Source organism: Melopsittacus undulatus, chromosome 3 (genome assembly GCF_012275295.1).
Source record: "Melopsittacus undulatus isolate bMelUnd1 chromosome 3, bMelUnd1.mat.Z, whole genome shotgun sequence".
NCBI classification, from domain to species: domain Eukaryota; kingdom Metazoa; phylum Chordata; class Aves; order Psittaciformes; family Psittaculidae; genus Melopsittacus; species Melopsittacus undulatus.
The window spans coordinates 13,947,867-13,963,617 of NC_047529.1; the positions used below are offsets into that span (position 1 = coordinate 13,947,867).

At 52.8% G+C, this 15,751-nt stretch overlaps 1 protein-coding gene across 2 annotated transcripts in view; it reads right to left on the bottom strand.

Moving 5' to 3' along the window:
* The window catches only part of SCARA5 (scavenger receptor class A member 5), a 35,399-nt gene that overhangs the window by 7,379 nt on the left and 12,269 nt on the right, over nucleotides 1-15,751 (bottom strand). For both annotated transcript variants that reach the window (XM_034060815.1, XM_034060814.1), the window contains exons 4-7: nucleotides 14,539-15,213; nucleotides 8,625-8,705; nucleotides 6,112-6,210; nucleotides 38-91 (exon numbers count right to left, since the gene is read on the bottom strand). In XM_034060815.1, coding sequence (XP_033916706.1) covers nucleotides 38-91; nucleotides 6,112-6,210; nucleotides 8,625-8,705; nucleotides 14,539-15,213 — 909 coding nt within the window. The remainder of the gene's footprint in view (nucleotides 1-37; nucleotides 92-6,111; nucleotides 6,211-8,624; nucleotides 8,706-14,538; nucleotides 15,214-15,751) is intronic.

A 15,751-nucleotide genomic window follows, 5' to 3' on the forward strand; every position in this document is an offset into this window, starting at 1 on the left:
TGGAGCACCAGGGAGATGGCCATGAGCAAGAGCTTACCCATGCTGCTGATACTGCCTCGGTCCCCCTTTTCTCCCTTTGGGCCTCGGTCACCTGCGAAAAGAAAGAGCATGAGGCATAGATCTTGCTAGAAGCAGACTTTAAGTGGATGCCTGCTCTTAGGTAATGCTGTAGCTCTTGGAGGGCTTTATCAGTTTGGGGAAATTGAGTCATGAAGCAGCAAAATGACTTGTCAGCCCCTCAGATGTGCTGCATGGCAATGGAACCCATCTACCCACACCCCCAGCCTCTTCTGGGATCTTTCTTCTTAAAGGAAAAACCAATCAATCCCTGGGAAAACATGGCTTCATGCAGGGTTCATCCCCTATGGGCTCAGTGTCTTTGTATTTCATGTCCAATATGGCTCTTTCCCTCTGCATCTGTGTGGGACCCTTGCTCTGGGTACCCCCTGTTTGGTAATGAAGCTGTGCAATACACCCACCCCCTGCTTTGTGCACAGGGTAAGAATGGGAGGATGCCCGTCACCCCCACAACTCCTCTTGGGGTGCATGTCCCTGCTGGTGTTCCCATCCCACCCACTCTGCTACCCCTTCACCCAAACAGCCAAGCCCTGGCTGCAGAGTGACAGCAGAGCAGCACTAAAGGAAAGCAAACACTGCATTTGGGGTCTGAAAATCCCTATCTGGGGCTAAAAAAAGCTGCATTTTGCAGGGCTCTTTAACAAGGATACGGCTTCCCACAGCCTCAATGGAGCATCGACCCTTCCTACACCCAGCTGGTACCTCCTTGCGAGCAGATTTGCTGAACCCAAACCCTGTATCCATCGAGAAGCAGTGATGCTGGAGGGTTCAGACCAGCTGGATAAACAGGCTGCCTTCAACAACACGCCTATTTCCATATGAAAATAATGAGCTCAGTAATTATCTGTGTCATGGCTTGGCTTTCCAAGCATGGGCTGCCTCTGCCTGCATCCCACCACCTCCCTTAAACCCTCCTCACGCTCCAGCTTTGCTCCTGTCAGGCAGCCGCTGTGTTACCCCATGGTGTGCACCACTGAAAACACTGTCCTGAGTGGAGCTGTGCGTTTGGCTTTGCTGGTCCTGGCTTTGCCCTGAGACTGCAGAGGGATCAGGGAATGCTCTAGGCTGCTCCGGGCAGTGATGCTCTGGGTGAGCCCCAGCCCTGAGACACGGCCCCACTTCAACATAGCCTTTCCTTTTGTCTCTGTAAGAACAACAAACAGCGCACACACACGCTCAGAAATGTCTTATAAAATAAAATATTAAGAAGGGAAAAGGAAAAAAAAGGCGTGCAGGAAATTCTTGCCCTTTAACTTGGAGGCTCTGGGAAAGCAAGATTGCTCCCCTGGGCAGCCGCAGCTGTGTCGGATGGAGAAAAGCTGCCTGCAGCCTGCCCCGCTGATGGGAACCAGATGACAGCAGCCCCCCGAGCAGCGGGACCATGGCCAGAGATGCTGCTCGCCAGCACGTGATGGGAGCAGCCCATGCTCTCCAGCACCTTCCTTCCCCGGCCTCGAGAAAATAAGGGGCTGGAAAGCAACAGTTATTATGTGTTTGTGCCCCAAATTCTGGCTCTTCCAGAGCAGGAGCGCTTTTCCTGCAGGATACAGGCTGTATCCTATAGGAATGATGGAGAGAGGTGAAGGTGGAAAGGTGGAGCTTGAGGGTCAGGCACTGGGTAGAAACACTGTGGGCTGAGACTCCTCGAGTGAATAACTGCTGTATTGTTGCTTATCTCAGGGACCTGACAGCAACAAGTTAGACATGCTGCAGGGGAAGGAAATACTCTGAGAGACAGGATGGGAGACCTCAGCGGTCAGAAGTGGTTAGAGACCTGTAAGAAAAAGGCCAAGGCCAAATAATATTGGCACAAATGGAACCTACTGCACTGCAGCAAGAGGAACATGCTGCCCATAAAGGTGGGGAATGCTTCATCCCTGGAAATGTTAAAGGACAGGACTTTGAGCAACCTGGTCTAGTGGAAGGTGTCTCTGCTCGTGGCAGAGGATGGGGTTAGATAGTCTTTAAGGTGCCTTCCAATTCAAACCACTCTATGATTCAATGAAGAGACACAGTGGGCAGAAGGCAGCAGGACCAGTGCTGAGACCACTCCAGCAGCCAGGAATGCCATGGGGAAAGCCAGGGGCTCCGGGCATAGACAGAGTGAGATGCCCCACAGCACATCTTCAAGGCCAGGTGCTGCTCACCAGCAAGCCCTGATGCAGGGGCAACAAAGTGCATGTGGATCTCCAAAAAGCAGTAGATGGACTCAGCTTAGGGTTCGGGTTAGCTGTGAAAGATGGTTCCAGGGCTCTTGAGGAGCAGAACTGGGTTCTGAATGGAGAAGGAGTCAGTGTGATGGGAGCTGCTGGAGGGGACAATGAGAGCAGCGCCATGTGCAATGCTGAGATCATTTATGTCCTGACACAGTGCAAGCACCAGGAGAAGCTGCCAAAGTCCCATCTTCACAGGTAGGAATGTGTTCTGCAACATGGCCAGTTCCTCTTCCATGCCTGCACATGGTGTTTGGGAAGGGAATTTCTCGTATTGCCCTGACTTTATCTATAAATTAGCAATCCCTACCTTGCCTACCTTGGCTCATTTACTGTTGTTTCCTCCCTAACGTGTTCTCCATGGAAGAGTGAAGAAGACTGATGTCTACTCACTTTCCAGAATAATTTTCCCCATTTGGAAATGAGGAAAATAATACTCCACTGGGGTAGTTTTGAGGGAAAATGCATCAAGGACAGGAAAATACCAACAATAAGGGAAAACTCTGGGACTCTGTAGAGAGGAAAAGCTGTCCCTTGATCCAGGGCTTTTGCTGAGGAGGCTCATCCGCCCCAGATGCCCCATGCCCCACACTAGGCTGCATTTCCTGGGGAAGCAATAGTTCTCCTGTGCTCAGAAGAAAGTCATTATAGAAGTGTAAGACTAGTGCTGCAGAAAAACAGGCCTTTACTTAAATCCTGGGTTTGGAGCATTGCCTGGCTGTGTCTGTTTCCTATAAATTTTAGAGAATCCCATAAACCATAGAAATTCAGCACTTGCTGCCAGCGCGGTTTGATATTTATTGGAAATGGGGTTGGATGAAACCCCCTTATCTGAGCACCCCTGACCTCTGGGAGGCGGGATGAGGGGGTCCCTTCATAGGGGACACATCCAAGACCTGGAGGTCACCTCCAGCCATGCAGCAAGGGGAGGTAGAGGGAGGGACCCTCTGCTGGTGATGGGCTGTGGTGGGAACTGGAGTGGGTCTACACTCCCAGGAGGAATGCCTGATGGCTTTGCCACATTTCAGGCATACCCAAGCCAAGGCTTCCAAGACATGCACAATGAAGTGGGTGCATCAAGGCCTTGAGGCAACTTAACCTTCTTCAAGCCAAGAGTCCTTCTCAGATGCAAGGATTACTCTATACCAGTGAAAGGGTGATAGCCAGAAGCAGTGCACCACATGGCAAAGACCCTTCGACTCCCAAGAACAAGTGCTTCATCCCCTTGGGCAAGAGAGGATTGAGATCATAGAATGGTTTGGGTTGAAAATGACCTTAGGATCTCGTAGTTCCAACCTCATACTAGATCAGGTTGCACAAAGCCCTGTCCAACCTGGCCTTCAGATACTGGAAGGCTGCTATGAGGTCTCCACACAGCCTTCTATTCTCCAGGCTGAACAGCCCCAACTTTCTCAGCCTATCTCCATATGGGAGGTGCTCCAGTCCCCTGATCATCCTCGTGGCCTCCTCTGGACTTGTTCCAACAGTTCCATGTCCTTTTTATGCTGAAGACACCAGAACTGCACACACTGGGGAAGGGTCACCAAGCTTGTAGGCATTGATGCTTTTACTGCTGCACCATAGCCATGGCTCTCCCCTGAAGGCAGGGGCTGTGCTGGGGTGGTCTCCACCACCCTCTGGCCTGGTAAGCACTGGAAAAAGGCTTCCTCCTCATTGCTGTGTCTCCAGAGAGCCCCTTGCTGGAGCTGTGATGCCACCATGGGGTCTGCTAACACATCTCAGCACTGACCCAGCGTATCAACTATCAACATCTCTCATGAGGGGGGAAACAGGATGCAGGAGCTCAATAAGCTCCTCCCTCCGGAAGGGACACATTCCCCAGGGATGCAATCTGCAGAACAAATCTGGCGTCAGGGCTTGGTCCTCCACTGAAGCCCAGTTCAATGGGACAGGCTCCTTGGGATACTTTGCTTGTCTAATGAGTGCTTGGCACTGCTGGTGAGAAAAGCCCACTTTCCTCTGCGCCAGAGAAGGGAAGGAAACTGCGGTCCCGAAGCATGTTGTGGTTTTGGTTGGCAAACCTCAGCCTTTGATGTGCTGCCAGGAACATCTCAGTGCCGATGTCTGCCTTGTGTTAGCACCGGTCCCTGCAGCACTCACATCATTGCAAGGCTTGCGCCTGGATGTATCCAGGGGTTAGTTTGAGCTCCTGAAGCATCAGAGCAGGCATTTTCACTTCAGATAAAGTCCTGTACCCCCACAACACCATATTGTAATCCTGCAAGCTAGTTACCTCCAAAACTCAAGAGATAGTGCTGGAAAACAAGCACTAAATCCTGGTTTCTTTATTTTTGCTCTGTTCCCACTGGCAGTCTCTGCCTTGGTGGGAGGATGGAGACTTATCCCAGCCACATCTGCCCAGAAACCCTGCCCTTCCAGTTAGATGGGATGGGGTGACAGAAATAGCACCCAATGGCATTCTTTAAGACTACCCAGCACTGTGTAAGTATCCCCTAACCAGCCACAGGGCCTCCAGAGCCATCTCCAGCAGCTAACAGGCTCCAGAAGGTCAGCTTGTGCCCACATTGTGATGCCTGGGAGGGCAGTGGGATGAACAGAGCCATCATGTCAGTAGAGCGGGTGATCACAGCAGTGATGGCTCAAGGCAAAGAGGACCAGATGGGTGCCAGTCCTGCAGGAGACTGCAGCTCTGAGAGCTCTGCTTTGCTCCCTTGCTACAGAAAGAGGCCACTGGGAGCATCTTATCTCCTGCATCTCCTTTCTACCTGGACCAGGGCTGCACTGGAAGGCACTGGCAGTGGGAAGTGGATGTCATGTCCCCAGGAAAGGTCTTCTCCTAAAGACACCACGAGGTGGAGAAGGGATGGAAGAAATGCTCCTATGCCTACACTACAGGGGGCTTTCTGGTGGCATGCAAGGTATAGGAAGGAGATGTCCACCACTGTGAAGCATGTGAAGGATGCACCACCGGACAGGACAAAGGGATCCCTCCCTAACCCCTGACCCTGGCAATGACCAGGGTGAGGATATACAGGAAAATTGGACACCAGCTCTTGCCAGGACATTTTCCTCCAGCTTTCACATGTGCAATTCACCTAAGGAACAAACTACATGGAACCAAGAGCTTGCACAGGACCTTCAGCAACACCTGCTCCTTGCCTGGAGTGCTGCCTGCAGGACCTTGGGCATTTCCCAGTCCTGGATGGCCATGGCCCCAGGTCGTGGTGGCCAGTGTGGATCAACATGACCCAAAAGCATGAGGTGAGCAGAATACATCACTTTGTCCACTGGAGACCAGGGCAGGCTGCAGGCAGGGCAGCTCTGCCCAGGGTGGTGTCCTTTCCTTGGGCTGGGTTTCCTGCCTCCCCCTGCCCACAAGGCATTTTGAGGCAGAAAGAGCATGTTTTGGGTTTATCCATCCTGTCCTAGGCTGCAGCATGGAATGTCTTTGAGAAGGACTCGTGGGGCAGATCTGTCCTGCTAAAAAGGTGCGTGGCCACTTCCTACACCCACAGCTCTCATCCAGGGTGTGGTGAGATGCTGCAAAACCACAGCAAGCCAGAAAAGGTCACCAGAAAACAAACACAAGGCTATTCCTAAAGCTATCCTGGAGCCAAGTGTGGGAGAGCAGCCCGGCAGGTCCTCATGGGGCTCTGGTGAGGGCTCAGTGCAGGCAGCATTGCTGTGCCAAGCCCCATTGCATGGCAGGAGAATGACAAACCCAGCTGTTTTGACCCTCTCCCTCCAAGCCAATAGTCTCCAGAGCCAGTCTGCACCCCAATGAATCCAACCAGACCCCACGAGCCAGCCACGAGCATGCACAGAGGCTCGTCCTTACCTTTGAATCCCCGCATCCCCACTGGACCTGGAGGGCCAAGGTCTCCTTGGTCCCCTTTCAAGCCACGTGGTCCTGGTGGTCCTCTCTCCCCTGGCAGCCCTGGAGATGGAGACAAAGATGCAAAATGACCCTGTTGCATTAGAGATCCGCACAAACCAGATGTGCACATACACAAACACATCCTGCCTGCCTGGCAGTCAGTCTCTGGCTCTTTTCCTGGAGTCAGGGGTCATCAGAAGACACCTGAGAGTGTTTCCCTCTGCACCTTCCTTAGATACAGGACAGGTTTAACCCAGGTACAGGCTGGTGCTGATGCAGCTCTGAGCATCTTAAGGCTCAGATTAAGTTAACTGGGCTCCAAAGCTGGAGACCAGCAAGGAAGAACAAGGAGCTAGGATGGAGCAGATACCCCAGGGAGACATGATGTACCCAGCGTGAGCTGCAGGTCCCTCACAGCCATACACACTCACCAGGTAGGTTTGCTATTTATCAGAGAAGAGTTTGGATTGAAACCCCTTATCTGAGCACCCAGGAGGTGGGAAATAGGGGCTTCAATCTGGGAGCTTGGGCTCCCTTTGTAGGGGACACATCCAAGCCCCAGCCATGCAGGCCAGCAAGGGGAAGTGGAGGGAGGGATTTCTGTGCTGGTGATGGGCTCTGGTGGGACCTGGGGGTGGTCCCACCACGTCAGCCCAGCAGGGATTCAGCCTGAGCATGAGTTTGGGTCAGATCCAAAGCTCTTTGGGGGAGAAGCTCCTCCACCACCCAAGCTCAGTCCCCTGCCAGGCACAGTGCTGCTGCTCTCCTCTTCCCGTGTGGAGGGAGCCCTGGATCCCTTTGGCACTGCTCCTCCTGCCCCTCCAGAGCTGGGCTTTTCCAGACTTAAGTCAATATTTTCCTCTGGTTTAAGAGGAGAAAAAGCTGCCAGGCAGAATTTGGGCACCAGCTCCAATGGACATGGTCTGGGGTTTAATTCTCTCCCTGCTGCATCCAGCCAACACGTCTCCTCCTTTCCAGGGGGAATGCTGCTGCAAGTCAGGACCTACCTTTGTACTTAGGTAGAGGCACTGGTGCAGAGGCAGGATGACAGATTCACTGTGCAAAAAGGGATGCACCAGGGATGCTTTACATGCCTGGCTGCACCTGAACCTGAGCTTCCCCTATGCAAAGGGCTGGTGCTGTGACCACAGCAGAGGAAGGGAGACAGAGAAAGGCCTAAAAATAGTGGCACTTTGAGCAACTCTTCCCAAAGGTGAACCCTCCAGAGGCTGTTTTGTTTTTCTGCTCAAACAAAAAACACAACCCAGAAAAGGAAAGCAGCCAGACAATGAATTTCTGATGCTTGTTACACCCAAGAAAAACAGCCATGAATCTGTCAACACAAAAGAATATAGCTGTTGGTGAAACGAGCGCTGCAGCCAGCGCTGAGGAGGGCTTGCAGAGAGCAGTCCTGTTTCCAGGCTGGCTCTGCCTAACTTGGCTGGTCCTGCCTCCCACTGGGTGCCAAAATAGGAGGTTTTAAGCCCAGCCCAGGACCAGCAGCTCGGATGCACAGAGCCTGACTCTGACACCAACAGTCCTACGTGGGTCATGTCTTCAGTCAAGGTGAAGCCAGGGCTGGACACCCTCTTGGATGGAGAGGGAGGTTCATGCTGGATGGATCCAGTCACCTCAATAGAAAAGAGCCTCCTGGGGACAGGAAGTCCTGACCAAAGAGGATCCTCCATCACCTCTGTGCCATCCTTGGCTCTGGAATGCAAAGTATTTCTAGGTTTGGCTTAAAATTAGAAACGGGCCCAAGCCCGTTTCTCAGGTTGGGGGCTGTCTTCTGCTGGTTTTGTTTTAATTGAATTCTCTCAAAAACAATGGTTGGAATTAAGAAGGGGGCAGGAAATGGAATTTTTGACATTGAAAAATGTGTCCTATGAAAAGCCTCAGAGCTGCAGCCGGTGCCTGAGTCCTCTCTGCCAAGGACTCCAGTGCCGGGTCCCCATGTGCTGCCAGGGGGTGCAGGCAGTGGGGCCAGCCCTGGCACCTTGTAAGTGCTTGGTGTGAGAGAGCCCGGGGTGGTGGCCAGGTCCTGTGCAAACCTGGGCTGGGTGCCTGTGTCAAAGGATACAGGGGCATCAGCCTGCAAGTGATGGACCCCTGCAGCTCTATCCCCGGGGCAGATGGGGGATGAGAGAGACTTTTGTCCCTGAAGACTGGGAGGAGATGGGCCAGCACAGGAACAGGTTAATCCTTTTGCTTTTCAAGACTTGTGTGTAGCCAGCAAAGTCCCAGGGTGCCCAGAGAAGCTGTGGCTGCCCCATCCCTGACAGTGTTCAAGACCAGGTTGGATGGGGCTTGGAGCAGCCTGCTCCAGTGGAAGGTGTCCCTGGCCATGGCAGGAGGTTGGAACTGGATGAGCTTTGAGGTCCCTTCCAACCCAAACCACTCTGTGGTTCTATGATTCTATGACTCCGTGGACTTTGGGTGAAGGTTTGCAGGGTGATGGATGTGTTGTTCCTTACCTCGCAGTCCAGGCAGGCCGGGAAGACCAGGTTCACCCTCCATCCCTTCATTGCCTTGGTCTCCTTTGGGTCCTGGTGGCCCTGCAACACAAATACTCATGCAGCCATTGCACATCACCATGCAGCAGATGCATGAGTGTGTGCACCACCCACTCTTCACCTGCCATTATCATCTATCAGGCCCAGGGACCTTGAATAAACACAGATCTCTCTAGACATGAGCAGAGTGGCAGTGAGGGGGCTTGCAGCAGCCTTTCTTCCATGACCTATGGATTTTAAAGGCCAAGCATGACTCCATTCACCTTGCTGCTCCTATGGTTCTACCTTGAGCATGACTCAGTCTCCTGGAATTCCCTTTTGACCAAAAAGTTGTTACATCTCCAATGAAACAATGTCAAAAAAAACAAAAGAAAGAAGAAGAAATGCATTTCGGGAATGCCGAGATGAACCTTTAGGAGAGGATTTGCATCCCTGATCTCGTCAGGAACCGGTCCTCAGTGACTGCTTTGCAGTGTAAACTCTCCTCAGTGAGCAGAAAGTCCAACCCAGTATCAGAGTTACATGCCTCAGCCTGCAAGGGGCCAAGTCCACAAAGCTGAAAACAATTATGGGCTAAATCAATTGGAAGAAGGAATTTGAACAGAATAAAATAAAATGAAAGAAGACTCCTGGGATGACAGAAAATAGGGCAGAGAGAGGCCAGGAGGGGTCATTCGCCCTTTGTTCCACCAAGCCACGCTGATAATTGAAAACTGTTAAGACTGTTTTCCTAAGAAACCCCAAAAGCCATAACCTCCCACCCGCACAGAAATCCAGCAACCAGCCAGGGCTGCAGGCGATGTGGTAAGGCAAAAGGATCAGGAGAGGAAGAGGGAGGATGTTTAAGAGTCCTAATGGATGAGTATTTAGGATCTGCAAATATTATGCAGGAGTTAGTGGGTTCCTGAGAAGATGAAGCACAGCAAGCTCAGGAAACCTCCCTAGCGGAGAGGGTCTGGGGCTGGGAAAGGACTATGGGGAAATGCTGCATTAGCTTGCCCTGGGTTTTCTCTTCCCAGTGTGATTCCCTACAACATGGGGATGGATCCACAACCCTGGGGGCACGTCTCCTCTTCTTAGCTGGCAAAACAAAAGGATACAAAGAACAATGGACATCCCAGAGAGCTGAGTACAATAAGGAGACATTTTTGGGTGGGAACAAGAGGAACCACGTGCAGGAGGGACACTGTCTGACCCTGGATGAGGGACACAGGATGCTCTGTGACAGAGAAGGTCCAGCATCTTTCAAGAGCTACTCCACAGAGGGCACAGGACAGGAACCAGGTGAGGGGTGCACTGTGATGTCAGGAATTCCCATCTGTTTCAGATCTTACTGCTTTGCTGATGTGGGATCATAAAATCACAGAATAGTTTGGGTTGGAAGGGACCTTAAAGCCCATCCAGTTCCAGCCCCTGCCATGGGCAGGACACGTTCTGCCAGACCAGGTTGCTCCAAGCCCCATCCAACCTGGCCTTGAACACTGCCAGGGATGGGAAATGATAATGTGGCTGTATTTATGCCACCCTGTATCACCCATCCCCTTCTGAAATAAAGGAACAGTGGATAATGCAGAAGGAAAGAATGCAAATATGCCAGTACCAATAATTTCAGCCCACAGGGCATTACCAGAAGCAGAACCCATCACAGATCCATGGCTTCATAGAGGTAATGGTGATTTTGATGGATAGCAGAGGGAGTGTCAAGGCAAAGGGTGTTTTCTATCACCATATCCCCAGGTGTCCCAGGATGAGCAGTGAAAACTCTGCATGACCCAGATGCGATCCTGGGTTCAGGTCAAATTCTTCCCTCGCATCCTGCACCCCAGCACAGCAAAGGTTGAGCTGCTGAAAACCACTTGCTTAAACAAAACACATGCTTCCCCCCACGAGCAAAACTAAAAGCAACCCTGGACACCTCTGCAGTGGGAGCCACTGAGGAAAGGGCTCCCCTTTCATCACCCTGACTTTCCCCCAAGCATCCTCCCCAAAGGGAAGAGCTTCCACACAGATGGAACTGGAGCAAAGCTACTGCTCACACAGAATGCCTTGCTTCCCCCACTCCAGCTCCAACACGGCTCAGCTGAGGTCCCCTGTGCAGGGACAGCTCTGACAGTTTCCATCTGCTCTGGCTTTATAGCACACTGGGAAATAACCCACACCAGAGCCCCACCTCGGGTCTGTTAACCCTGGGAGGGACACGGGAGCTGCCTGCTCAGGGCACCTCCCAGTGGGATTGGGGTTTGAGCTACCCTTTCTTGTTCAAATCAGCTGCTACAGTGCAGCCTCCCCAGCCCTCTGCCACCATCATCTCCTCTTCTCTTCCCTTCTCTTCTCTTCTCTTCTCTTCTCTTCTCTTCTCTTCTCTTCTCTTCTCTTCTCTTCTCTTCTCTTCTCTTCTCTTCTCTTCTCTTCTCTTCTCTTCTCTTCTCTTCTCTTCTCTTCTCTTCTCTTCTCTTCTCTTCTCTTCTCTTCTCTTCTCTCTTCGCTTCTGCTCAGCTCAGCTCAGCTCAGCTCAGCTCAGCCTCCTCTCTTCTGCCATCTCTGAAAACCATCCCATGGGACACTGGAGAGGTCAAAGGTATGGACAGGCTAAAAAGGAACTAAGTTTCATGGAGGATGACCATGGAAAGCTGACAACCTCAGCTGCTCTGCGAGAGCTGGAGGTTGGAAGAATGCAGCCAGGGAGGAGGTATGTCCCGTATTCCTTTTCCCTAATGCCTGGGTTAGAAATGGGGCTTGGGATGGGCAGATCAATTTGATCCTGTTTGCTGCCTTCTAAGTTTTGGCATTCATCCTTCAGGGCTCACAGTAGTGAGACCTGTGGTCCATCAGCCACCAGAACACCACCTCTTTGCTGCATCCATGCAGCTCCATGAGCAGAGATGGTCCCATCCCCAGGGAGAGCTGGTGGGAGGGACACAGGGAGCAGCTGGGATGGAGGAGCACTGGGAGGGGTGGCTGGGAGAGGCTGAGCAGCACTGCAGACACTGTGCCAGGCTGGTCCCCACCCCACACTCATGGAGCTTTGCCCTCAGGAAACATCAGCCCAGCTGTACCCCTGCTTCACCCTCCTGCCTGCACAGGGCTGGGCTGCACCAGCCCAGGAGGAAAGCCCTCCAAACCCATCAGGATGAGGACTTTCATGACGTGCGCAGACCTGACAGCCGGACGGGACCATTGGAATCGTCCTGCCAGACCTGCTGCGAGCCAGCACATCCCACCCAGGGAGCTGTACAAGCGGATCCAGGCGGGTGATGGATCCTGGGCATCCTCCCTCCTGCTGACAACATTATTTAAGACCCAGAGCCCCTCTGCAGTGCAAGGCCAAGCCCTCTCTGAGACACACAAGCTGCTTGGCATGGTCAACTGCTGGAGACAAGCCTGGGGACCTCCCCAAGCTGCCATCACCAGCAAACAGCATCAAAAGCCAGAGCCTGGGGTAGCCAAGGTCTTGGGGAAAGGAAAATACACCCCAAGCAGACATCCCTGCATTGCCAGGGACTGGCTCTGCTGGTGCAAATCCAGCTGGGACCATGGCGAATTAACCCAAGAGCATTTGGAGCCAGGGTAAAGCCAGCTGGGTACAAGGCTCCTAAAATTATCCATGACCAATATCTGCCTACAGAAAGCAAGGAAAGAGGAGGGATGGGGAGAGATGGAAGCTGGGGATGCCAGGAATGTGTCAGGGCAGTGGCCGATAAATCAGGTGCTGGCCCATTGGGAGGGGATTTGTTTCACTTTCTGCTTATATTAATTGGATTAACATGGCACAAGCGTGTTGGGCTCTGTGACGGTCCCCTTCCTTGGTGACTTCATCCAAGAGAGGGTGACATCCTCCCCCTGGCAAGAGGAGGAAGAGAGAGCATGGGGGGTGACGGGGCAGCTATGGAAACCTCAAAACAGTGGGTGCAACATGGTCCCAGCAGCCCTGAACCAGACACAGGGAGCCAACATCCCCCCAAGGACCAGGAAAGTGACCCCAGTGTGCTGCTGGTGCCCAAGGGTGGTGGTTGGCCTGGACAGGGAGGTATAACTGCTGCGATTCAAACCACATCTGTCCCCTCTCGGCTCAGCACATGGCCAGAGGGAGCAAGTGCCTTGGCATCAGCCCCGTCCTCCCCCATCTGCTGTTTCAGCTGGAAGCACAAGCCCATTGCATCTCTGCAGGTGCAAACCAGCAGCCTAAAAGTGGGACAGCAACTGCACCCATCCTCTTGCTCTGCCCCCAGGAGCTTGCACTGGGGTTTCTTCATGGATTTTAGTCTGTCTTATGGCTTGTTCATTCTCTGGGGCTCTGATCAGGTCATGGCATTGAACAGCCACAGATGTGTCCTGTGTGAGTTTGTCCTGCTCCCTTTCCCTTCCCCGTCATCCCAAGAAGCCAAGCTGCTCTCAAGGAGTGCACCTGCCTTTGCTTCTGCTCCTATTCCAGCCTTTAAGATCCTTGAAAAAAAAGACCCAGCTCCATTGCTGCAGCACAGAGGGACCTTTCTCTTTCTGCTCCCCAGTCACATCAGGACATCAGAGGAGGTCCACAGCAGCAGACGTGGGTTTCTCCAGTGCAGGCATCTCCACCTGGGCTGGTCCCCTTGGAGCTGGGCTGTCCTAGAGGATCCAGTGCTGTGGGATGGTGGGGAGTGTGCGATCCCCTTCTGAAAGAGGGTAGATTAAATATTAGGGAAAAAATCTTCCCTGTGAGGGTGCTGAGGCCCTGGCACAGGGTGCCCAGAGAAGCTGTGGCTGCCCCATCCCTGGCAGTGTTCAAGGCCAGGTTGGACAGGACTTGGAGCAACCTGGTCTAGTGGAAGGTGTCCCTGCCTGTGGCAGGGGTCGGAACTGGATGAGCTTTAAGGTCCCTTCCAACCCAAATCATTCTGTTGTTCTATGATCCCACATCAGCAAGGCAGTAAGATCTGAAACAGATGGGAATTCCTGACATCAGAGAGGAAGAAATGTCCAAGCAGATGTTTAACCCTGGCCATGCAGCTGCACTCATGGGATAACAGTATGACAAATGCCTGGACTTTTCAGATCATTAAGAAGAAGGGAGTAGATGCGTAGCAGGCTGAGCAGGGATTACCAAGACACACATGTAAATACAGAAGAAAAAAGTGGTTCAGCAAAACTGGAGTCGAGAGCCCAGAGTGAGCAGGGAGGGGTTGGTTCTTTCACTATGATGAGGGTGCTGAGGCCCTGGCACAGGTTGCCCAGAGAAGCTGTGGCTGCCCCATCCCTGGCAGTGTTCAAGGCCAGGTTGGATGGGGCTTGGAGCAACCTGGTCTAGTGAAAGGTGTCCCTGCCTGTGGCAGGGGGTGGAACTGGATGAGCTTTAAGGTCTCTGCCAACCCAAACACTTCTATGGTTCTATGATTCCATGATCTGGGAGGAGCTGAGGATGTTAAAGGAGGAGAAGATGGGAAGGGGAAAACGGAGCAAAGGGGGTGTATGGTGAAGTGAATTGTGTGTCTGATGATGACTGAAGGTACCAGTGGGCAGCATTCTTCTTGATCACTGAAGGATGAAGCAGGGCAGAAAACCCACTGTATCTGTTGTGCTTGGTCTTCACCTGTATGATAAGCAGGAACCTAGCAGTTTTTCCTGGCATTTTTTGAGGAATGTTGGAACCTTTCTTCCTAACATGCCTGGAGGAGCATTTGGAGAGTCCATGGTGATGGAGACACCTGAACACCGCAGACACCTGAACATGGTGCCTGGTACATTTGATACACCAAAGAGTACCTGAGACATCCCCACAGGTCACCCCCATGACACAGGGACCATTTCCACCACCACCCAGAGCACAGAGGACACCCCTTTCCTCACAACACCTTCACATACCAGCAAGTGACCTGCTTACAAGAGGTGCCCGTCTTACCCCGTATCACGGAGATGTTCTTCAGTGCGATGGAGTGCTCCCAGTCCTTGAGACGCAGGTCCTCCGTCACGTTGTTGAGGATGGCCAGCTCGTGCTTCAGCTGCTCCTCCATGGCTATGTGGATGAGGCGCATCTGCCGCGCATCTTCAGTGGCATTGCTGATCAGCACCTGCAGGTCCTTGATGCGGGTATGGTGGATGTTCACGTCGTAGGAGAAGGTCCTATTCATGGTGTCCACGGTGCCGCTCATGGTCGTTACCTGGTCGCTCAGGCTCTCCACCCTGCTGCCCAGGTGGCTCAGGAGGTGGTCGTGGTGCTGCAGCAGCAGCCGGCTGCTGTTGCCTTCCACGGAGAGCTTGTACATCTCCTGCTGAGCTGCATCGCTCTGCTGGGTCAAGCTGTCCCAGAGGTTAGACACTGCCTTGTCGGTTTGGCTGGCCTGGGTCTGCAGGTTCCAGAGAAGCCCTTCCAGCTTCTGCAGTGACCCCGTCATGAGGAACAAGGAGTCTGAGTGGTTCTGCAAGAGGTCCTGGAGCCTCCAGATGTGATCCAGCACGTCCCCCTTCAGAGGTAGCTGCAGCAGCTTCAGCTGCATGTCCCGAAAGCTCTCATTGAGGCGGTTGACGTTCCCCATCAGTGCCTTCAGGTCCTCAGGGGAAGTCTGCGGTCTGGAGACTGCAAGGGATGGAGAGGAGCAGGGCATCAGAAACCACTCTATGGAGGCGGGACCTTCCTGAGAGCTGCAACCCCATTGCCTCCCAAGAAGTGCTTGGATGTCCCCTGTTCCTTGGTGCTTGGAGCACCTCAAATCTCAACAGGTTCATCCCATCAGCCCCTCTTTGGCCCCGTGGTTTCCTCTGTGTTTGGAGGATGTTTGTTGCTGAAAGGATGGAGGAGGTGCCTTGCTCAGAAAGGACAACAAAGGCCTCCAGCAGCTCAGGGCTACAGAGCAGCTCTGAGCTTTGCCAGATGGGTCATGATGCTATGAAACTCTGCCTCGTGGCTTCGTCCAGCTTGTGTTTGCCTTTGGTCAGAGGACTGGCTGTTAACAGCATCCGCTTCCCCTTGCTAAAAACAGGCCTTAAAAACCACTTCTCCCCCCACTGAGGTTTAATTTTAACAATCAGGTTTCCCTCCTGGCCGCTGGTCTTGGACCTGAGCTCAGCCCCTTGCTCTCTAATGAGGACCATGAGGCTGGCTCGGCAGGTCTCCA